General features: G+C 44.5%; 1 protein-coding gene across 3 annotated transcripts in view; it reads left to right on the top strand.

The window, feature by feature from the left end:
- The window catches only part of KLHL21 (kelch like family member 21), a 46,773-nt gene extending 25,227 nt beyond the window's left edge, over positions 1-21,546 (top strand). For 2 of the 3 annotated variants that reach the window (XM_069742187.1, XM_069742186.1), the window contains exons 2-5: positions 2,680-3,741; positions 10,901-11,306; positions 15,401-15,473; positions 17,913-21,546. In XM_069742187.1, coding sequence (XP_069598288.1) covers positions 2,697-3,741; positions 10,901-11,306; positions 15,401-15,473; positions 17,913-18,230 — 1,842 coding nt within the window. In that variant the 5' untranslated portion in view covers positions 2,680-2,696 and the 3' untranslated portion in view covers positions 18,231-21,546. The remainder of the gene's footprint in view (positions 1-2,679; positions 3,742-10,900; positions 11,307-15,400; positions 15,474-17,912) is intronic. The other variant, XM_069742188.1, reaches the window with a different exon arrangement.
- The last annotated feature ends 2,743 nt before the right edge of the window (positions 21,547-24,289 follow it).

Genomic DNA, 24,289 nt, shown 5'->3' on the forward strand with positions numbered 1-24,289 from the left:
CCATGGCGGCGAGTCTTACTACTACTAACTACTAACTGAGGACTCTCAATTCTAAATATTTTACTACTAACCATGCACTCATAATCAGCAATTCACATTAAATTATTATTATTATTATTTATTTATATAGCGCCGTTAATTCCATGGTGCTGTACATGAGAAAGGGGTTATTAAATGGTTAATAACAGATTAGAACGGTCCCCCAGCCGCGTCGTCGGGCTCTGTACACCTCACCGTCACTTTGCATGATGATTGTTTTCACATATATAATTCCATGAAAAAAAAAAAAAAATCATAGTCTACGTATCCCTGTGGTTGTGAAACTACAACTCCCAGCAAGCCGTGACAACCACACTCTGTGCTAGAGGACACACGGGGAATAGTTCGTCATTGTAGATGCGCCACTTTTTTCTTTTTTTTTTGTAAATTGAGGCGATTTTCATTCCTGCCAGCTTTAGGGCTTGTTCACACTTGAGTTTTTCGCATCAGTGTTTAGAAGCCAAAACCAGGAGTGGAGTTTACAGCGAAACTGTGAGTGAAAGGCTGGCACCTGTTCTGTGGTTTGAAGACATTCCTGCTTTTGGCAGACGTGCGAATGAAGCCTAAAGAAGGGGCCGTCATTTTTTATGTTTTTGGGGATTGATTGAGTTTTTCCAGCCCCCTTCGTGTGTTGCACAGGGGAGCTCAAAAGAAGATCAAGGTGGTTAAAGCCATCATCATTTATGACTATGGCGCCGCTGGAGAAGATGCGAACTACTAACATATAAATGATGTCTGACCCCAGAGCTGCGGCGGATGATTTCTCCATTTGCTTTGTGCTATATTCTCCTCTTTAGGACCACCTTGGTGCTATCGGTATATGGCCGCAGCAGTCGGATCAGTATTTTACATCTATACTTGTAAGTCAAAACCTTCAGTGCGTCCAGGAGGGGTGTAAATCTCCGGATCTCACTCCTTTTTTGGCTTAGAAGTACTTTAGGATAACATGTCTGATAGGTGGGGGTCACAACACTGCGGCCCCCTCTGTCTGGCTACAAACGACGAACTGATTCTCTAGTTGAGGATGGAGGGTGATCTGGTCTGATCGCTCTTACGGTAAATCCCATAGGCTTTAAACTTGGACAAAAGGTGGTCCTGTGCGTCTCGTCCTTCCTATAAGGCCTCATTTAGACGGACATTTTTATTTATTTGTATCAACAGTGGTATTAGTGTTAAAAAAAAAAGAGGTTTTAGAAGCCGGTGCTGCACTCGTACATCCATCTGACGCCCCCGTTGTACATGTCCGGCACAAAGAAAGTGCCAAAATAACCGACGTACATGAAATCACCCGGGGAGGGGGTGTATGGGAGTAAAGTTGTACCAAATTTTGCGATATTTTTTTTTTATTATTATTTTTTAAAACAATTGCATCAGTCAAACATCTGGAAAAGCTGTATGTAATTATTATATCACTGTGAGGGTGTCCGGACTTTTATTCTCGGGCTGGGGATGTTCTATGGTTGTGGCACACTGGCTAGTTCGGTTTTTGGCTTTTGTTTTTTTTTTCCAATTGGCCGCACTACAGATGACACAAGGGAAAACCCGGTCTGTTTTATTCGGAAGGGATATTCTAGCCACACTAGGATGCAGTGCCGGTGCTGTCACAGTTCTTCACACCCCATAGACTTGCAATGGAGTGTTTTTAATTTTTCTTAGGTTGGAAAATAAAAGTATATTGGTGACATCCCCTAACCCAACACCTAATCAAATTCCAGCTTTCATTCTCACAGGGAAGGATTGCAAATGTAAGGTGATTTGTGATTTGGTTGGTGACTTGGGCCCTGATAACCAATAATTTTCTAGCTTTCATTCTTTCAGGGAAGGGTTGCAAGTGTAAGCTGGTTTCTGATTGGTTGTCAGGAGAAAAGCCACCAATCATTTTCTTGCCTTCATTTTTTTGGGTGGTGGGGTGGGGGTGGGGGGTGGAGTTACAAATGGTCGCTGGATTCTAATTGGTGTCCTTGGCCCCGATAACAAATAGTTTTTTAGCTTTCATTCTCTCATGGAAGAGTTGCAAATGTAAGCTGGTTTTTGACTGGTGGATTATTCCCTGACAACCAATGATTTTCTAGGTTTCATTCTGCCAGTTTATGATTTTATGTGTAAGGCTACGTTCACATTTGCGTTGTGCGCCGCTGCGTCGGCGACGCAACGCACAAGGCAAATAAAAACGCACGCAAAAACGCTGCGTTTTGCGACGCATGCGTCCTTTTTTGCTGAAATTTGGACGCAAGAAAAATGCAACTTGTTGCATTTTCTGCGCCCAACGCTTGCGGCAAAAAAAAACGCATGCGTCGCACAACGCAGCACAACGCATGTCCATGCGTCCCCCATGTTAAATATAGGGGCGCATGACGCATGCGTTGCCGCAGCGTTTCCCGACACAGCGTCGGGAAACGCTAATGTGAACGTTACCTAAGCTGGTTTCTGATTGCTGGGTGTCTTTACTCCTAACAACCAATTATTTTCTATCTTTCATTCTCTAATGTAAGGATTGCAAATGGAAGATGGTTTCTCATTGGTTTCCCTGGACAACAACTGCTGTATTATTATCCGGCAAAACATGGTGGCCACGTTTGAGGTAGTTTCCAGCCGGAGAGCAGCCTCTTCTTCTCACGGTTTCTCTCTTGTTCTCCACAGATGATCCGGCGCTGACCATGGACAGAGCGCTCCTCTCCTCCTCCTCGCCCCCGGGCTCGGCAGACTCCTCTCTTCCTTTCTTTGACTCTTCTCACGCTCTGCACCTTCTGCGCGGCATCAATGAGCTTCGGACGGAGCAGAAATTCTTTGACATGACGCTGAGCGCCGGCGGCCATGACTTCCCGTGTCACCGCACGGTCCTCGCTGCCGCCAGCACCTACTTCCGTGCCATGTTCGCCGGGACACTGAAGGAGAGCCAGGCGGAGCGGGTGGAGCTGCACCACGTCACCGGTCCTATCCTCGGCTTGCTGCTTGACTTCTGTTACACCGGGAGGGTGACGGTGACCCGGGAGAACGTAGAGCCGCTGCTGCAGGCCGCCGACCTCCTGCAGTTCCCGTCAGTGAAGGACGCATGCTGCGCCTACCTGGAGCAGCAGCTGGATGTCAGCAACTGCCTGGAGATCCAGGACTTTGCTGAGGCCTACGCCTGCCGCAGCCTGGCGGAGAGCACCAAGCGCTTCATCCTGGCGCACATGGCACAGCTGGCGCAGGCCCGGGAGCTGGAGCGGTTACCGTGGCAACGGATGCTGGAGTACATCACAGACGACCGGCTGTGCGTGGACAAAGAGGAGACGGCCTACCAGATGGTCCTGCGCTGGGTCCGGGCTGACCTGCCCCACCGACAGCACCGCTGGTCCGAGCTGTTCCAGCACGTCCGCCTGCCCTTCATCCGTCGCTTCTACCTGCTGGCCCATGTGGAGAGCGACCCCCTGGTTTATTATAGCCCCTCATGTCTCAGACTCATCGGTGAAGCCCGAGCCTTCCAGTCCAGTGAGTACGACCGCCACGACTTGCCCTGCGAGCGGATGAGACCTCGGCCGTCCACCGGCCTGGCGGAAATCCTGGTGGTGGTCGGCGGCTGCGACCAGGACTGTGATGAGCTGGTCACTGTGGACTGTTATAACCCACACACCGGGCAGTGGAGGTACCTGGCCGAGTTCCCAGATCACCTGGGTGGTGGCTACAGCATCACCGCGCTGGGCAACGACATGTATGTCACAGGTGAGATGTCTCCTATGGTGGCATGAGCATTATATGATGGGCGTAATCTGCAGGAAGAGGAGATGGAGCCGCAATTATCCTGCGGCTCAGACTGCATCCCTACAAAACATAGATCCCACACACTACATTTAGATGATTCGATTAATTACAAATTATTACTCTATGAACAAGCAAAATGCCTATTAGATGGGTGATCCGGGAGATCATCGCTATCAGCAGCACACCATCCAATATAAACAGGAAATGTGCTGCTGATAGTATGTATGTAGAGTTGAGCGAATTTGTTCGGGTTCCCCCTTATTCAGCAAGCTATAGCACTTACCAAATGAGCTGCAGAAGGAACCCGGATACATGGAGTGTGCCGGCTGATCGGCGCTGCAGTTGCATGTGCCGCGCTGTGTCACTGTGACAACACATGCATGAAGAGCCCAACAAACAGGCTCTCCATGCATGTGCTGTGACTGTGACACAGCGCGGCACATGCAGCTGCGGGAGCGATCCAGGAACCCAGGTTCCCTCTGCAGCTTATTCGGTAAGTGCTATAGCTTGCCGAATAAGAGGGAACCCGAACAAATTTGCTCAACTCCACTAGTATAATGCTGGATGGGGACAAACAGGGTGATAAAGGGATTTTCTGGTTTTGGAAAACTCCTCTTCAGGTTCAGTGCTGAGTCTGTCGCTGCTCCCGGCGTCTGTTACTTTCTGCAGCACTGACGTCAAGCTGACAACACTGCATCCAATCACTGAGCTCAGCAGTTCCTGCCGACAACTCTGGCAAAGCCATTGAGCTGATTGGCTGCAGCGCTATCGACTTGATGTCAGTGCTGCAGACAGTAACATGCTGTGAGCAGCTGCAGAGACTATGCTGGACCCAGGGAGGGTGAGGAAAGTATAGTTTGTGGAAAGAAAACTCTAGCTGGGGGATTGGATTTTCCAAAACCAGAAAATCCCTGTTAATAATTGTTCTGTTCCCATTACATTTTGTCGGCTCGTGTAAACAGGCTGGTAAGCGACTGTTGACAGACTAGTCCATAGTTGAACGGTGCTCATTATCAGGCCAAGATGAGCCTAAGTGGGCCGTTAATTACAATTGGTATGAAAGGGTGCATTTATGTATATAGGAGCAGGGGTAAAACACCTGACACATGCATGAAATGTATCTATATACCCTGTTTTCACAACATAGGCTGGAAGAGTAATCCAGGGCACCAGGTGCCCTCCTTTTAGTAACTTGATTAATACAGAACAAATGTTTCGGCTGTGCAGGGCCTTTATCAAGCCAAAAAGAGATGCATCTATCTGTTTTTTTGGCTTGATAAAGGCCCTGCACAGCCGAAACGTTGTGATTCTTCTGTACTAATCAAGTTACCAAAAGGAGGACGTCTGGTTCCCTGATTTCTCGGTATTACTACAACCTTGTGGTGCGGTCCACCAATTGTGCACGGACAACAGAGTGGTGCATGGGATTCATCTATTGCAAGTATATGTCCTTTTAACCTTTGTCAGACCTGTATATATTGGGAATATAGGTTTTAGAATAGCGTAGGCAACTTTACATACAGGGCATCCAATAAGTAAATGATGTCATAAGATGACACACAGACGCTGGCTCAGTAATATTCTGCTGTGTGTACGAGTCCTAGTAACATTGGCACTCATTTCCTAATCTCCAGATCAGTGATTTGCACCTTTCTCCCTGAATTGGGTGGGTCCTTATTGGGGTAAATGGGTTCATGCTCTGCAACTCCTGTCTGATCATGCGATGGTGTATAAATATTATAGCCCAGAAGGTCTAAACTATTGAATAAACAGCCCGAAACAGATGTAAATGAATCCATTTTATTTGCAGACTTTGAATCTTGATAAAATGGAACCCGAGCGTGATGAGGAAGACCAGCGGTTTACACTGTAGGGGCGGTGTAGTGGGTGATGCCTGCCTGATCCAAAGATATTATTTCTGCCCAGGTGCCCGGTCCCTTAAATTGGCCATAGAAGTTAGCTCTTGGTGGAACGCCGGTCTGGCCGTCAGCCATTCCTATGCTCCCAGACATGCACGCTCGACTTGGCCTTAGTAGATGAAGGAATAAGTCTCTGCCAGATGCCAGACCTCTCTAGCAACACAACAAATAATTCGGCACGTTGGCTTGCTTTCTTCATTTTTTTTTTTCTGACACATTATCTTGCCCTCATGGCTGGCATAATAAATCATTTCCACTGAAAATGTGCCAATAAAGTGGCACCAAGAGGTTGATTCATGTCGGCCATTGTGTGTAATGGCATGATTGTCATACGATTAATAAAAGAGCACCAACCAGTGGTTATATTCATCACAGATTTACCATTAGATGACCAGGATCTTTTTTTTCTCAGCTGTAAACCCTTATCAGTGCCAGGGATTTTTGACATCCCTCCTTCTCCCATAGAAATTCGCATGCGGTGTGTAAATACTGTAGTATTGGAGCCTTGACAATAATAACTTGGCTCCTAGTACCTGGGATTTGTCCATTTCTGACTGCATAGACCAGATTATTGCATTCCGCTGCTCTTTCTTACTTGTGGGCCATCGGCAGATATATAGAACATCTCAACCTGGTGACATGACCACCAGACTGTATAGATTAACTCCTCATTTCTGGGTGCAGGTTATATGCATATCCCAGCCATATAGATACATTGGTTTATGAAAATCCTTGCGTATTAACGCTTTTTTTTTTTTTCCTTGCGTGCTGCCATTTTTGCATTGAAATGTAGGAGTGAGTCCTGGTGGTGTTCAGAGCTTGGCCCTGTGTGTAATTATGCCTTAAGGACTGTGGTTGCCCCCACAACTGGGGTCTATTAATAACAATATGACTTGTAGAAAATGGCATCACTCCCCGTAGAGTGGGAGCAGCAGGTGCGGGGACACACAGGAGCCCACATGGCTTTCTCATAATTACCAGTTAGATGTGGAGGAGCTCAGCCGCTGTCACACACAACGGGCCCATTCTGCTGCAGAACAAACCTCCTCTGCTTGCCAACACTTGCCGATAGATCAGTTTACTAAGCCTCTCCATTTCCATGAGTATTTTGTATCATTTATGACCTTTATTTTACTGTGCCCTTCAATTATGGAAAGCTCTCTCCCATAGGGTTATAATCACACGGTGTGGACTTTGGGGTATCCGTGCAGAAAATTTCCACGATTAAATCACCCATGTAAGGTTGGGTTCACATTGCGTTACTGCAGTCCATTCAGCGATTCACCCGTTAATAGGAGTTAATGGTAGCGTCAATGCGTTATGCCGCGGTATAACGCAGTCCGTCTAACGGACTGCCATAACGCAATGTGAACCCAGCCTTAGGAATGAGCTTCAGGGCACAGTCACACGGCCGTGAAACATGGATGACCATAGCAGTGCTCGGACTGGCCAGCTGCTCTCTTGACCCTGACAGCATGTATTCCTAGGCAGCTGTCATGCTCTGGTCGGGAGAGCTACCGGTCAGTCTGTTCACTGCAATGCAATCGCTGTCCACATTATACGGCCGTCTGACTGCGCCCTTAGATAAAGTATCAGCCCCTTACCCAAGCTTTGTTCCTAAACTGTTGAAGCACCCAAAGGAGGTGGTGATATAGGAGTTTGTCTCCCCTTCTTTGCTATTTTTGAGTCTCTGCAATTACCAGGGCTGTGGAGTCGGTAAGCCAAACCTCCGACTCCTTCATTTCCATGACTCTGACTCCACCAAAATGGGCTCCAATTCTTACTCCATGTCTCCGACTCCACAGCCCTGACAGGGCTGTGGAGTCGGTAAGGCCAGCGTCACACTGGCGTATTGCATCCGATGCGAGAGCATCGGATGCGATATGCTAATGACACTTGGCTCCTGCTCGCAGCAGAGCAGGAGCCGCGTGTCATGCGTCTGTGCTCCGATTCTCTCGCACAGGGAGGATTGGAGCACAGCTGCGGAGGAGGCGGAGAAATTAATTTCTCCATCTCCTCCATTGCTGGGGTCCGCTTACAACGCACATCACTCGGATGATATCCGAGTGGTGTGCGCTGTCTCACTCACACCCATAGGCTTATATGGGTGCGAGTGAGCCGAGATTTTTCCTCGGTCCGAGACAATCGCAGCATGCTGCGGTTGTCTCGGACCGAGGAAAACGGCCGACAAAAAGTCGGCTACTGAGAGCTGCCCCATAGCATAACATTGGTCCGAGTGTAATGCGATTTTTTTTTATCGCATTGCACTCGGCCGTTTAAAACGCCAGTGTGACGCCGGCCTAAGCCAAACCTCCGACTCCAACTCCTCAATTTCCATGACACCGGCTCAGACTCCACCAAAATGGGTTCCGACTCCACAGCCCTGGCAATAACGACCACAGCTTTCATCGCTTTTCTCTCCAGTAGCGGATCTGCTTACTGTTCTCCAATGCACTTACAGCTTGCATGGAGTCGTCGGATGGACTCTCGCTGTCGGGGCAGTTCTTGGGTTGTCCGATCGCGAGTTCACTCTTACATTTGAGAGCCAGGTGTACAGGTCCTTCTCAAAAAATTAGCATATAGTGTAAAATTTCATTATTTACCATAATGTAATGATTACAATTAAACTTTCATATATTATAGATTCATTATCCACCAACTGAAATTTGTCAGGTCTTTTATTGTTTTAATACTGATGATTTTGGCATACAACTCCTGATAACCCAAAAAACCTGTCTCAATAAATTAGCATATTTCACCCATCCAATCAAATAAAAGTGTTTTTTAATAACAAACAAAAAAACCATCAAATAATAATGTTCAGTTATGCACTCAATACTTGGTCGGGAATCCTTTGGCAGAAATGACTGCTTCAATGCGGCGTGGCATGGAGGCAATCAGCCTGTGACACTGCTGAGATGTTATGGAGGCCCAGGATGCTTCAATAGCGGCCTTAAGCTCATCCAGAGTGTTGGGTCTTGCGTCTCTCAACTTTCTCTTCACAATATCCCACAGATTCTCTATGGGGTTCAGGTCAGGAGAGTTGGCAGGCCAATTGAGCACAGTAATACCATGGTCAGTAAACCATTTACCAGTGGTTTTGGCACTGTGAGCAGGTGCCAGGTCGTGCTGAAAAATGAAATCTTCATCTCCATAAAGCATTTCAGCCGATGGAAGCATGAAGTGGCCCAAAATCTCCTGATAGCTAGCTGCATTGACCCTGCCCTTGATGAAACACAGTGGACCAACACCATCACTGACTGTGAGTACTTGACACTGGACTTCAGGCATTTTGGCATTTCCTTCTCCCCAGTCTTCCTCCAGACTCTGGCACCTTGATTTCCGAATGACATGCAAAATTTGCTTTCATCAGAAAAAAGTACTTGGGACCACTTAGCAACAGTCCAGTGATGCTTCTCTGTAGCCCAGGTCAGGCGCCTCTGCCGCTGTTTATGGTTCAAAAGTGGCTTTACCTGGGGAATGCGGCACCTGTAGCCCATTTCCTGCACACGCCTGTGCACGGTGGCTCTGGATGTTTCCACACCAGACTCAGTCCACTGCTTCCTCAGGTTCCCCAAGGTCTGGAATTGGTCCTTCTCCACAATCTTCCTCAGGGTCCGGTCTCCTCTTCTCGTTGTACAGCGTTTTCTGCCACATTGTTTCCTTCCAACAGACTTACCATTGAGGTGCCTTGATACAGCACTCTGGGAACAGCCTATTTGTTGAGAAATTTCTTTCTGGGTCTTACCCTCTTGCTTGAGGGTGTCAATGATGGCCTTCTTGACATCTGTCAGGTCGCTAGTTTTACCCATGATGGGGGTTTTGAGTAATGAACCAGGCAGGGAGTTTATAAAAGCCTCAAGTATCTTTTGCATGTGTTTAGAGTTAATTAGTTGATTCAGAAGATTAGGGTAATAGGTCGTTTAGAGAACCTTTTCTTGATATGCTAATTTATTGAGACAGGTTTTTTGGGTTATCAGGAGTTGTATGCCAAAATCATCAGTATTAAAACAATAAAAGACCTGACAAATTTCAGTTGGTGGATAATGAATCTATAATATATGAAAGTTTAATTGTAATCATTACATTATGGTAAATAATGAAATTTTACACTATATGCTAATTTTTTGAGAAGGACCTGTATATACTGCTTGATAGAGGCTACAAAGAGAGATGAAACATAGGTGGTTTGGGTGAATAAAGGGTCCTCTCTATTTTTTTTTTTTTCATCAATTTTGGGTGCGCTGCCCCAGTTTTGGGATTTTTATATAAGGAATATGATCTATAGTGAGTTTAAAGGAGTTCTTCACCAACTTAGGCTGTGCTGCTGTTTAATTTTAAATATATATTGTACATACATACAGTGGCTTGGGAAAGTATTCACCCCCTTGGCCTTTTACCTATTTTGTAGCATTACAACCTGTTTACATATTTTTTTTTATCTATTTCATGTGTGATGCATCAGCGTTAAATAGTGTAAGTTGGCGAAGTGAGAAAAATATGGGCAAAAATTAAATTTATTGGATCAAATATCTAAAAATTGGCATGTGGACATGTATTCATCCCTTTTGCTATTAAGCCCATGAAAACTTCTGGTGCAAGCGATTCCCTTTATAAGTGACATGACAGTGTCTGTAGATTAGTGAGCAAAATCCTGATGACAGGTTCACTTTAAATCCTTTAATGCTATGTGCACACGTAGGAAAAGAGGTGCAAAATTTTCTGCACAAAATCCGCATCTCCTGGCAGAATCCGCAGCCGCGGATTTGCCGCGGTTTTTATGCAAATTTTGTGTGGATTTTCTGCGTTTTTTTGTCACTGCGGAATTTTAACATGGAGGGGTGCAGAAATGCTGCAGATCCGCACAAAAGAAGTGACATGCACTTCCTTGAAATCCGCAGCAATTCCGTACTGATTTTTCCGCACCATCTGCACATCTTTTTTTTTTATCCCATTGAATAACATTGTACAGTACTCCACAGTGCGGATCTGTAGCGTTTCTGCGCGGAAAAATCAACTGCGGATCCGCAGCAAATCCGCATCGTGTGCACATAGCCTAAAATGTGAAAATCAGCACTGAGAATAAAGTTTTAAAGCATTTTAAATTCTGAAAAAACAGCAGAAACATTTTTGCGTTGGGCTTCTAAACCAATAAGCACAACAAAATTGTTTAAACTTGTCTGACTTTTTTTTTTCCCCAGGAGGTTCTGATGGGTCAAGGCTTTATGACTGTGTCTGGAGATACAATTCCAGTGTGAATGAATGGACAGAGGTATCTCCAATGCTGAAGCCCCATGAATACCACAGCTCAACAGTTTTGAAGGGTCTCCTTTATGTCATTGCCTCAAACAGCACCGAGTGCTATGACCACACCATTGATTCTTGGAAATCCTTGCGGCCAATGTTATACCCAATGGATAACTGCTCCACCACCTCCTGCCGAGGCAAACTCTATGCTATAGGATCACTAGAAGGCAAGGAGACTATGGTCATGCAGTGCTATGACCCCGAGACTGACTTGTGGTCACTGGTGAACTGCGGGCGTTTACCCCCATGGTCATTTGCACCAAAGACTGTGACACTAAATGGATTAATTTATTTTGTCAGGTGAGTCACATTTGTAATATCAGTGTGGCACAGTTCACCTATTATCATACAGGCTTGTAATTTGCTAAATTTGCAGGGCTAAAGTGGTGCTTCTAACATAGGGACCTTGCACCTAGTCTGATACTTGCCTGCCGTAGTCTTCACCGTTTATCATCACCGCTTCCGTTGGTTTCCGGTAGCTCGTGACAGGCCGACTGCTCCAGTGTTTCAAGGAGCGAGCAGGAGGTTACAAGTCTGAGCGCCTCGTTATGGCGCTTATAGACTTGCAATGAGAGCTTGTGTCGTAGTTTCTGGCTAGGCAGAAGCTGCGGTCACAAGACGATGCCGCAGGACAGGAGTGGCGCCAGAAACTGGTGAAGACGCCAGAGGGCGAGTTGAAGACCTAGGGCAGGGACCTTAATTCAGTAGCACCACTCCAGCACTGAAGAAAAAAAGCAAGCTGAAGTGGTGCTCTAAGGCTGCCGTCACACTCGCAGTATTTGGTCAGTATTTTACCTCAGTATTTGTAAGCCAAAACCAGGAGTGGAACAAATAGACGAAAAGTATAATAGAAACATGTCACCACTTCTGCATTTATCACCCACTCCGGGTTTTGGCTTACAAATACTGAGGTAAAAAACTCACCAAATACTGATAGTGTGACGGCAGCCTAAGAAAACCGTTTCTCTTCTCCCTCACATTGGTCATTTTGAGTAGAGGGCCCTTGGCTTCAGGCATTAATCATTCCAATTTTCTGTTACAAAATGCTGTATGTAACCCCAAATTTTATCAATGCGAACTGAAGCTCGGCATGCAAAAAACAATTCTACCTCATGGGTGGAAAAGTAAAAAAAAAAAAAATGAAAATAGCAACTCAAAACAAATACTTTTTTACTACCTAGATGAAAATAAAAAAACACCTTAGAAGTTTGGTATCATGGTAATCATATTGACCTGGAGAAATGAACAAAACCTAGAAAACAATGGTGGATTTACTGTTTGTTTGTTTTTTTCTTGTCATTTCACCGCACTTGCATTTCTTTTCCTATTTTCCAGTGCATAGTATTGTAAAATAAAAGGTGCTGTTCCAAACTAAAACTCGTCCCTACCTCCACCCCCTAAAGAACAAGCCCTCATACAGCTATGTTGGCAGAAAAATCAAGTTATGGCTCTTGGAAGAAGGGAGGAAAATAAGAGATTGCCAAAATGAAAAATCAACCAGTTGGAAAGGAGTTAAGCATAATCTAATTTTTTTTTTTTAAGTCCTTCCCCCACAAAAATTGTTGTACAAAGCTATCAGAATTCCCCAAAGTGGTACTCTTAAAAAAGCAAGACCTCATACAGCTCTATCAACTGAAAAATGAAAAAGTTATGGAAAAGGACGGCACAGACCAATTTTTTTTTTTCAACGTTCAGAATTTTTTTAATCTACTAAATTGATTAAAAAACAACAACGACGTTCTTTCATGTTTTACCAACCAGAAATTTCAGTGCACAGTGACCGCCGTCAAAACAAAGTCTAAAAAACGGATGGAAATGGTGAAATTGCGTGTTTCACCCCATTTCTACTCATGTATAGGGCCCCCATTATTTTTTAGCACATTAGTTGCTAAACTGAATGCTGGCATTCAAAACTACAACTTGCTTTGCAAAAAAAAAAAAAAAAACTTTATATGTACAATAAAATCTAAAAAAAAAGTCACGACTATTGGTATAAGAGAAGGAAATAACGAAAATGCAAAAATGAACATTGGCTCCAATAATGCACCAGATTTTTACACCTCACCCCAATCCAGGGTTGTAAAATGTGCCAGGTTTTATAATAGTGTGTGTCATTATATGGGCGCAAAATATTGGTATTACGTTAACCAACTAAAATGTGTCATAAACGAGGGTACTGTATCTAAAATCTCCAGCAATATCTGCCAAATTTTTTTTTACCATTTGTTCTTTTCATTTGGAATATGGACGTGTAAATTTAGGACCATATTAATCTGCCCAGAGTGAACACATGGACCATGCATACAAAGTAGTCCTAGATATCTGATCCGAGGGATCGGTTCACTTCTTATAGTGCATGATACACGTCTGAGCTCTTAATGCCTTCACCAAGACAAATGATCTCCTGGACATGGCGCTACTCTGTGCATCCTGTTCGGAACGTCTCATGTACATAGGCAGCCTTGTGCTCATGTCCTATGTCTTTTGGACGGCTCGTTAAAGTGCCGCTGCCTGTTTTTCCTTAGGGTAAATATAGCCAGCCGTAGGAGCTGAAACTCCATCTTGGCAACAATGTCCTCCCTTACTAGAACATAGCGTTCTCTAAAACACCCAGAACATAAACACCACTGAGAATGACAATACCACTAAATATAATGTAGGAGGGCTGTGATCTGGAGAAGGTCTTTCAGGCGTTATGCTATTTTGAAATAAATCGCGTTTCCTTTTTTTTTTTAATCTTCCCTTAATGCCTCCTAAATGTCATTCTTCAGTACATGTCTTAAGATGACAGCTGCCAAGTCCACCGCCAGTAACAGCTAATGCTCCTCACCTGCTCCTGCCACACAGGGGAAATATCTGCAGGATCGGGTTCCTGCCCGGCTGGATAACATCCGAATGCGTTTTGTTCTGGTCTGCCACCTTTCACTTCCAAAAGTGGCATTATTTTTCTGCGCCAGCATATTCCTACCCGGTTCTCATGCCAAGCTGTATTACCGTTGGGTAACAGCCTCTCATAGCTTGTTGTTGTTTTCCCTATAGTATAGGAAGCCTAAATCCAAATTTCTGATGTCCCCGGTTCTTCTGATCTGAGCGAACATCCTTGCAAGTGTATATATGAGGCTGTTGAAATCAGGTGAGGAGACCAGCGCTCAGTCCAGGCATTGCGAACCGTGAAGAACGTCCATCTGAACCCGTGTTTAATGGCCTTCACAAAGAATCACATCAGTAGAGCGCTGAAAAAACAACCCAACTGGAGTGGTGCCTTAACCCCTTAGTGACCACCAATGCATCTTTTTGCCGACCTGTGTTATTAAAGACTAACATCCACGTACCAGTGACAATCCAGCCGCTGTGGGCTGTGCACTACAGCTGACAACTTGCTGCATCAGCCACGATCAGTGTTGGTACTGACTATAGTTGTTTAACCCCTTAAATACTGCTGTCAATAATGACTACAGCAATTAGATGGTTAACAGAGTGTGGGGGCTTTCTCTTTAACCCCATCGGTACCCTGAGATCTTGATCGTGTGGTCCTGATGTTTGCCATGGCAATTCATCCCCAAATAATGGTCTTAAGAGTCTGCCGGCTAGAGTGGCCTGTTCACAAGTTATCAACATTTTGATTGTAAAAATACATTTCTTCATTCCAGTTATGCCACTTTGCATTAATTCCTGAAAAGCACCTGAAGGATTAATTAACTACCTGAAAGCAATTTTTAAGAAGCTGAGGGGGTACTGTTTTTAAAATGGTATCACTTATCGTTTTTTCCAATAAATATCACCCACAAAGTTACTTCAAAACTTAATAGGTCTCTAAAAAAAAAAAAAAAAAGGCTTTGTAAATATCCTCGAAAAAATGAAAAATTGCTGGTACATTTTTAAACCTTATAAAATGAGAACAAAGTAAAACAACATTTCACAAATGGTGCTGATGTAAAGCAGACATGATGGAAAGGTTGCTTATTAATTTGTTTTGTGTGGTGTGACTATCTGGATTAAAGGGATAATCGTTCAAAGTTTGAAAATTGCTAATTTTTTGAAATTTGTGTTAATATTTCTGATTTTTTTTATAAATAAATGCAGAAAATATCGACAAATTTACCGTAATTATAAAATACAATGTGTCACGAAAAAACAGTCTCAAAATCAATGGGATATGTTGCAGCATTCCAAAGTTATTACCACATATAAAGTGACACTGGTCAGATTTAAAAAAAGAAAATTAAAAAATTGCCCAGACCCTAAGGGGTTAAAATAACACGTAAGGTTCAGCCAAGTATACAAGGCTGATGGGTTTGACCAACAGCTACTAAATGTCTACCAGACCCCAGCACAGTACTGGACTGCTCATTCTGTTCCTGGTTTTCACACCCGTTTTATTCCCTTTCATACAGAGATGATTCCGCAGAAGTAGATGTGTACAGTCCGCTGGAGAATGAATGGAATAAAATCCCCCCCATGAAGCAGGTAATTTATTGCCTAGATTGTATTAGTAGGTGTTTAAAAGAATAAGAAAATATATATCTAAAATTTACATATACATGCATGCACATAAACAACGAGGGAAAGGGGAGATAGCAGAAAACTCCCTTAGGCCGGGGAGTTGCACTTGCGAGTGCAATGCTAGAAACTCTCGCATCAATACCCGGCACAGCCGCCGGCACTCGGACCGGAGCGTTCGGCTCCATGTATTTCTATGCAGCTGAATGCTCCGGTCCCGAGTGCTGGCGGCTGTGCCGGGTATTGATGCGAGAGTTTCTCGCATTCAACTCGCAAGTGTGACCCCGGCCTTAGGCTGAAGCTCATCCCGAGGTTTGGGTGCATGACCGGTGAAATCAATGCCAGACAGATATGAGCGGGGCTTAGTGACTAGTCCAGTGAGTCGTACAGCCTCCTGGTTCTAGTTGGCAGAAGATTAGATACTCACAAGTAATATCACCATCTCACTACTTTCATTTAGATCTTCATGAAATGATTCAGTTAAAAGGAATAGGTCAGCAGGTTTTTGCTATGTAATCCGACAGTAGCATGAGGTGGGGACAAAGACCCTCGATTGGGTGCAGCAGTTTTGACAGTCACCGTTTTCCCTGCTGCAGATATAGCAGAGCTCAGTTGTGGAGCTGTATATAACCCTACACACCTCACAGCTTTCTGTGTACATTGTATGGCGACAGCGGGCTGCTGAGTGCTGGGGTTGGACGAGGAGGCACATGCCATCTCGTCCTGTAATGATGATCTTTTACTGATAAAACGCAGATTTTTATTGAAACTGCAAAACATCCCAGTAAGTGACACATTGTTGGAATCGGGGACTCTGCTCCTACACTATGGTGCTCTCATATTACAAAAACCTGCTGGCAGATTTTCTTTTAAAGGGGTTTATCGGGTAATTTAAAATGACCTTTCCTTAGGATAGGGGTGGAGCCGCATATTCATTACTGTAATAAGCGGCACCACGTGACCGCTCATACAGGAGAAGGTGCGGCGAGGACAGGACGCTGCGAGGGAGTCGGGTGAGTATTTTAGTAACAGCAGGGGGGCGCACAGGGGGTGGGAGGGGGGTGTCGACAGGGATCTTTATTTTAAACACGAGGACAAAAAAAAAAAAAAAAGGATTTTTCATATCTTCTTTCCAGCGAACACTGCTGGAGAGAAGATATGAATGGCGGCTTCAGCACCAGATGCAGGGGACAGCGCTTATCTCTAGCGCTGTCTCCTGCACGCTCCGTGTGGTACCCAGTTGGCACACGTGTGCCACACAGATGGCCTATGTGAGCTCACAGAGACACGGATAATTCCGGTACCGATTTTTCTGGTACCTGAATTATCTGGACGTGTGAGACTGGCCTAATGGTAACTTAATCTACATTGTAAGATCTTTGCCAACCCCAACCAACAGAAATGTTTTTTTTTCTGTCCTGCTTAGGCCTCTTTCACACTTCAGTCTTCTGGCGTCAGTCAAAATCCGTCGTCGTGACGGATCCGTCAAAAATAGTGAAAAACGGAAACAACGGATCCAGTTTTTCAACGGATTCATTGAAAAACCGGATCCGTTGCACCTGTTTTTCATCCATTTCTTCGATGGATACGTTTTCTCATATCTCCAAATGGGAGGCTCCCAAACATGATTGGCTACTGGAAAATAATAGAAACCTATATATTGAGTGTTTTAACACCCCATCTTTGAGAGGTTGTAGAGCAAGTGGCAGAAATGGAAGGAGTTCTAGTAAATATTGTGACCATCTATCCATCAGGCAGGTTGCTGGCAGGCTTCTTGCTTGTATGCTTCTTGCTGGCACATTGAGGAATGAAGCCACGTGGCAGGTTTATATAGATTTGGGGCTGTCTGGCCAATTGGCTACTAAATACAGATTTGGAGCATGCTCCGTGTAAAAATCAGTCGCTGGATTCCGTCATTTGACGGACAGCGACTGATCCTGTGCCCATAGGTTTCCATTCTAGCCAACGACGGACGCCGCTGGATCCGTCGCTGTCCGACTTTTCGATGCAGACCAAAAACGTTACTTTGTCCGTCCTCTCCAGACGAAGGATAAACAAGTTCCGATGGTTCCAGCGCACGACGGACAAAAACGTGAGGCCATCCGTCGCTAATACAAGTCTATGAGAAAAAGACGGATCCAGAGGGCAAATTCGCTGGATCCGTTTTTTTTCACAAAACTGACTGAAGTGTGAAAGAGGCCTTACACAGGTCTATTACTAAAATGAGCCACAATTGTTGAGAAGGAATTATTTCACTGTCACTTATACAGATTACTATAGAACCGTTCTGTGGTCAGGCTCTGTTCACTCTTATGGAGCTGATAAGGCTTAACCTTGGTATTTTTGGGAGAGGAGGGCTGGGGGTTGTGTTCTCATGAATGACTGTAACCACCTCTATCATTTCAGGTACACGTTGGAGGGAGCCTGGCTGCGTTGGGTGGAAAACTCTACGTGTCTGGCGGGTATGACAACACATTTGAACTCTCCGATGTAGTGGAGGCTTTTGACCCGCAATCAAAGGAGTGGTGCATTGTTGGTCATCTTCCCCAACCAATGTTCTGGCATGGCAGCGTCAGCATCTTCAGACAGTTCATGCCTTACACGCAGTACAGCTTTGATGGCGTCACGTTAGACAATGCCAACCACGAGCGGAACTCTGTCAACCTGAACAGGCGACGACAGCACTTGCACAATCACAACCTCAATGAATTGCATCGGCGATAGTGATGGACAGAGGGTCAACGATGGATCATTATTAGGAGCCGGGTGGACTCGACACGATATGATTGAGTTTTTATCAATAATACTATATATTTATAAATTCCCCCCCATCACGTGTGATAGCTCTTCAGCCTATAGGATGTCAGGAAAAGTTAAGTTTTAAATTCAGAAAGTTTTTACTTTTTTTTTTTGTTTGTTTTGCTTGCTAGGAAAAAATAATGTAAAAAAACCCCTCAAACACTCTGCATTATGGCTTGTATGCAATTGATCATCAGGTCTGGGGTCGTGCTGGCAGAGAGAAGCCTGGGCGAGTCTACAGCGAGGGAAGCAGCCTGCATCAATGTGCAGGAGGCCCAATCCCATTACATCTGCAGATCAGGCAGGGACGCTTTCTAGCTCATGCTAGATGGTTAATATATATATAAGGTTCTGACAAATGTTCCACCCAGTACTGTATGTATGTGACAGGTTTATATCTCACAGCACTTGGGTGTCTAACAAGGAGGAATCTGTCATACGGACAGATCCGGCAGCGCTACAGGTGCTTTGTGCAGATCCTACAGCCAACTTGCTCCCTGGGGAAGTCTTCGTTTTTCCATATGACATGCCCACTTAGCAAACTAATGCATTTGCTTTGTCTAGGATTCCTTGGGCACCAAACATGCATTACAAGCAAATAAAAGGCTTCTCTCTTTGTCGAGGCAATTGGTGAGGACTCTTGTGGATAATCCATAGACTTGATTGGCGTTTACAGTGTTCAGATTTGGATTAGTACTGTTGTGATGGTTTAAGTATTCCAGTTTTCTATTTAGAGCATAGGAAATATAGAAATTTGTTTTATTACATACACTTAATATCCTGCTCGTATGATTACCGATATAGCCCATGGATAAATCCTGTGTAACGCAGCTATGGACTAACTGAATAGGAATAAACGTGAGGCCGGCCGTGTAACCAGCAGCATTCAGCCAGTAACTGGTTTCCATGCTATACAGCTGCTGGTTTTAAATGGGGCTAATGGTACAGGACTAATAATAATGTATATTGTGCTTATTACAACTCCTTCAGGCATGGATAGACATGATGACGTTTGATCGTCAATCACTATTACTCATGCCAAACACTTGTTAACTGGATGGTATAGCCGCAGGACTCACTCCATTCACTTCTATGGATGCGTTAAGGTGTAGTTACACTAATCAACCACCAATCATCAACATGTTTGCTGATCAGCGGTCGTATAAAATGCTGTTTATACACAGACCGCTCTAACATTTTGTGCTATTGTTGTTGGCAGCACAATCCTGTTTACACAGGATGACGCGCTGCCGAGAACAATGATCTTATGTGCAACACAAAACATTGTTTCACCCCCATGAAGGTGTCATGACCGTCAGCCTGTTTACATTACTAAACGAGCGTGTTATCTGTCAGTGTACATGGAGCTTTATACAGGACTTATCCAGACTGCATCTCTGGTCCCAGAAAGAACTGCAAGAAGAACTCTAATCCATGTATATGTATGGGGTTCTCTTCTATAAATGCATTTATGCTGGAACGCTCCCTTAGGCCGGCGTCACACTAGCGTATTGCATCCGATGTGAGAGAACAGGATGCGATATGCTAATGAGCCTCGGCTCCTGCTCTGTTGCGAGCGGGACCCGAGTGTCATGCGTCTGTGCTCCGAGCCTCTCACACAGCTGCGGAGGAGGCAAAGAAACTAATTTCTCCATCTCCTCCATTGCTGGGGTCCGCGTATAACGCACAGCACTCGGATGATATCCGAGTGATGTGCGCTGTCTCACTCGCACCCATAGGCTTATATGGGTGCGAGTGAGCCGAGAGTCGGCCGAGTGTCCGTGACAATCGCAGCATGCTGTGACTGTCTCGGATCGAGGAAAACGGTCGAAAAAAAAAAAAAAAAAAAAAATCGGCTGCTGGGAGCTGCCCCATAGTGTAACATTGGTCTGAGTGCAATGCGATTTTTTTTTTATTGCATTGCACTCGTCCATTTAAGTCGCCAGTGTGACGCCGGCCTAATAGGAGAACAAGGAGCTGCATTCTTCTAATAGGACTTTGGGCAAATTTACTTATCCCATCTAATTTTTAGACATCGCAAACTTAGACTAGACCGTCTGAAAATGCGCCAAAACTATCGCACGGGCTCACACTGGTTGATAAATGCTCCATTATGGTCTTGCTGTTTCAGGTGGTTCAATTAGCACTGAATGTTTTGTCTTAGATTGTTCATTTTCATCCAGTGTTCTGGCTCGGTGAATCATTGTTGTGTAGATGTTTCCACTATGGAACCAGATCCCATTGAGTTGGCGTAACAAAGATTTTGAGAATTTCTCACTTAAATGCATAAACTGCATGCACATATAAGAAAGGACATAAAGAGAAGCGGTCATCAGGATCGTATCCTGTAAGTTAGGGTCTTGAAAATAGGAATGATGTGGCAATGATTGGATGGGGGCGCTGCGTTCTCTGTACCAGGCTGTGCCTGATCCCAAGCATCACTCCAGGCTCCAGTATCCATCAGTCCTGATTCATTGCCAGATCTATAGGGGCCAATCCTATGGATGTCTTCCCTCTTAAACGCTGCCCTACGTGTAACCGTACAGTGTGATTACGCTCACTGATCCACCGCTGCAGCTTTCACTATGGTTAGAGAGGTATAAAGACAGCTGGACTATATTCTGCAGTGCAGCTTCTTTTAAGGGGGTTTTCCAATTTTGGAAAGCCCATGTCTCAGCTGTGTTTTTTTTTTTGCTTTTACTCACCCCCTTCGTGTCCAGCAATGAGTCTCCACCGCTGCTCCTGGTACCGGTTATCGTCTGCACCGTTGACGTCCCGTCGCCAGCAAATAATTAAGCTCAGCGGCTTATGCTGTCCATCCAGGCCGTCTGTGAGCTCAGTTGTTGGCTGACGGCAGCGTTGCAGACATTATCGGACCCACTAAGTTGTCTTAGTCAAACTAGAGCCAGGTTTCCCCAAAACCCAAAAAAACCTTTCTAAAGTCACATACTACAACAGAGATGGCCATTGTGATGCCTAAAAGTTCATCATTGCAGCGTCCAGAGCTTTTCCTAAAGTTGGTCCATAAAATGGCCACGATCAGTCAATGGCAAGAGGACATACACACAAAGCTTTCTGCTTTAGGTTTGATCAGTCACTGTTCTGTTTTCTAAGTGTTTCATTCATTAACGCATCAGACATTTGTGCTGTTACAATGTTTTGCTTTTTTGTAGGATGTTTGCAGTATTTTAGATTTTTTCACTTTTATGAGATTTTAATAAAGTTGGTTAGAAAAGAAAAAGTGTGTTATTGCTGTAATTAAATTAACTTCCTCACTTTTTTTTTTTAAGCTCTTCTATTCAGAGAATGCCAGATGAAGTTTGAGATATTAAGAGATCATAATTTAGGACTTTCCAAGACTCTTGGCAATTTTTGTAAAAGTAGGTAGGGCTTTGTAAAAGAGGATGGTCTGTCAAATATACAGTGCCTTGCGAAAGTTTCGGCCCCTTTGAACTTTTCAACCTTTTCCAACATATCATACTTCAAACATAAAGACACCAAAAGTAAATTTTTGGTGAAGAACCAACAACAAGTGGAAAACAATAGTGAAGTTGAACGAAATTTATTGGTTATTTTTATTTTTTGTGGAAATTCAAAAACTGAAAATTGGGGCGTGCAATATTATTCGGCCCCTTTACTTTCAGTGCAGCAAACTCACTCCAGAAGTTCATTGTGGATCTCTGAATGATCCAATGTTGTCCTAAATGCCTAATGATGATAAATATAATCCACCTGTGTGTAATCAAGTCTCCGTATAATTGCACCTGCTCTGTGATAGTCTCAGGGTTCTGTGTGAAGCACAGAGAGCATCATGAAGACCAAGGAACACAACAGGCAGGTCCGTGATACTGTTGTGGAGAAGTTTAAAGCCGGATTTGGATACAAAATGATTTCCAAAGCTTTAAACATCCCAAGGAGCACTGTGCAAGCGATTATATTGAAATGGAAGGAGTATCATACCACTGCAAATCTACCAAGACCCGACTGTCCCTCTAAACTTTCATCTCAAACACGGAGAACACTGATCAGAGATGCAGCCAAGAGGCCCATGATCACTCTGGATGAACTGCAGAGATCTACAGCTGAGGTGGGACAGTCTGTCCATAGAACAACAATCAGTCGTACACTACACAAATCTGGCCTTTATGGAAGAGTGGCAAGAAGAAAGCCATTTCTCAAAGATATCCATAAAAAGTGTAGTTTAAAGTTTGCAACAAGCCACCTGGGAGACACACCAAACATGTGGAAGAAGGTGCTCTGGTCAGATGAAACCAAAAATCCGGATTACTTACCGGTAATGCTCTTTTAATGAGTCACGACAGCACCCCACATGAGAGAGAGGGATCCGCCCATAGGAACAGGAAACCTACAGAATAAAAGGAGGCGGTCCCCTCTCCTCCTCAGTTTAGTTTACAGAGTATAAAAAGGGAACCGCAAAAGTGTTAGTATTCATTCTTATTCAGTAACATAAAAATTCTTAACCCTATACAACCATTACTTCTTTGAACTTAAAGGAAAGTGCTGTGCATAATTTAGGGAGGGTAATACATGGGTGCTGTCGTGACTCATTAAAAGAGCATTACCGGTAAGTAATCCGGATTTTTACTCTTCGTCACGACAGCACCCCACATGAGAGATTTTCAGAGATTCATTATTTGGGTGGGATTACTGTACTAAGAACAGCTCTACCAAAGGTCAAATCAGAGGAAGCAGAAAGGTCAAGTCTGTAATGGTTGTAAAAGGTAGAAGGTGTGGACCAGGTTGCGGCCTTACATATCATGTGGATCGGTACATCCTCATGTTCCGCCCAAGAGGAAGCCATGGCCCGCGTGGAATGCGCTTTAATCCCCACTGGTGGGATTTCGCCCCTTGATGTGTAGGCTAGACAAATAGCTTCTCTGATCCATCGAGAAATGGTAGCCTTTGTGACCCCATATCCTTTCTTGCGGCCCTGAAAGGAGACAAACAGAGCCCTACTCTGCCTCCATGTTTGAGACCTCTCTATATATGTCAGGATAGCTCTTCTGACATCTAAGGTGTGCAACTTATGTTGTTCTGGGGTTACAGGTGTATTAAAAAAAGAAGGCAGAATTATCTCCTGAGATCTGTGATAGATGGATGCTACCTTAGGGAGGTATGAGGGATCAGGTTTTAGGACAATTCTATCCTGAAATACCATTAAGAAAGGTGGGTCTGCCGATAGGGCCTGGATGTCACTAACCCTTCTAGCTGAGGTTAGGGCTACCAATAAGGCGACTTTGTATGTTAGGACCTTTAGAGGTATGGCATCTAGTGGCTCAAATGGGGAGTCAGTTAAGGCTTCTAAGACTAAATTCAAATCCCACGGAGGTAGACGGGGAATATGGACCGGATTGGAACGTTCACAGGATTTGATGAACCTGGAGACCCACTTGTTGGCTGCTATGTTGTCCCCATACAAGGCTCCTAAAGCTGAGACTTGAACCTTTAGGGTGTTCACCGATAACCCTAATTCTCTACCTTTTTGTAGGAACTCTAGAATCGGAACTATCGGAATCTGCTTAGAGAATGGTCTTGTATGAAAATCTAAGAACTTCTTCCATACCCTACTGTATAATAGGGTGGTAGATCTCTTCCTACTCAACAATAGGGTGTTAACTAGTTTTTCCGAGAACCCCCTAGATTTTAACAACTGCCTCTCAAATTCCACGCCGTCAAGTGAAGACCTTTCACTTGCGGGTGGAAAAATGGGCCCTGAGACAACAGTTCCTTGTGTAAAGGAAGGATCCATGGATCGCATAGAGACATGCTTTGGAGACACGAGAACCATGGTCTTTTTGGCCAGAAGGGAGCAATCAGGATTACTCTGGCTTGGTCCCTCCTGATCTTCCTGATCACTAGAGGTATCAGAGACATTGGAGGGAAGGCGTACGCTAGCCTGAAGCTCCAAGGATGGTGAAGGGAGTCCAACATGTCTGGGTGATCCATGAGGTTCAGGGAAGCAA

This window comes from Ranitomeya imitator, chromosome 10 (genome assembly GCF_032444005.1).
Source record: "Ranitomeya imitator isolate aRanImi1 chromosome 10, aRanImi1.pri, whole genome shotgun sequence".
Taxonomy (NCBI): Eukaryota; Metazoa; Chordata; class Amphibia; order Anura; family Dendrobatidae; genus Ranitomeya; species Ranitomeya imitator.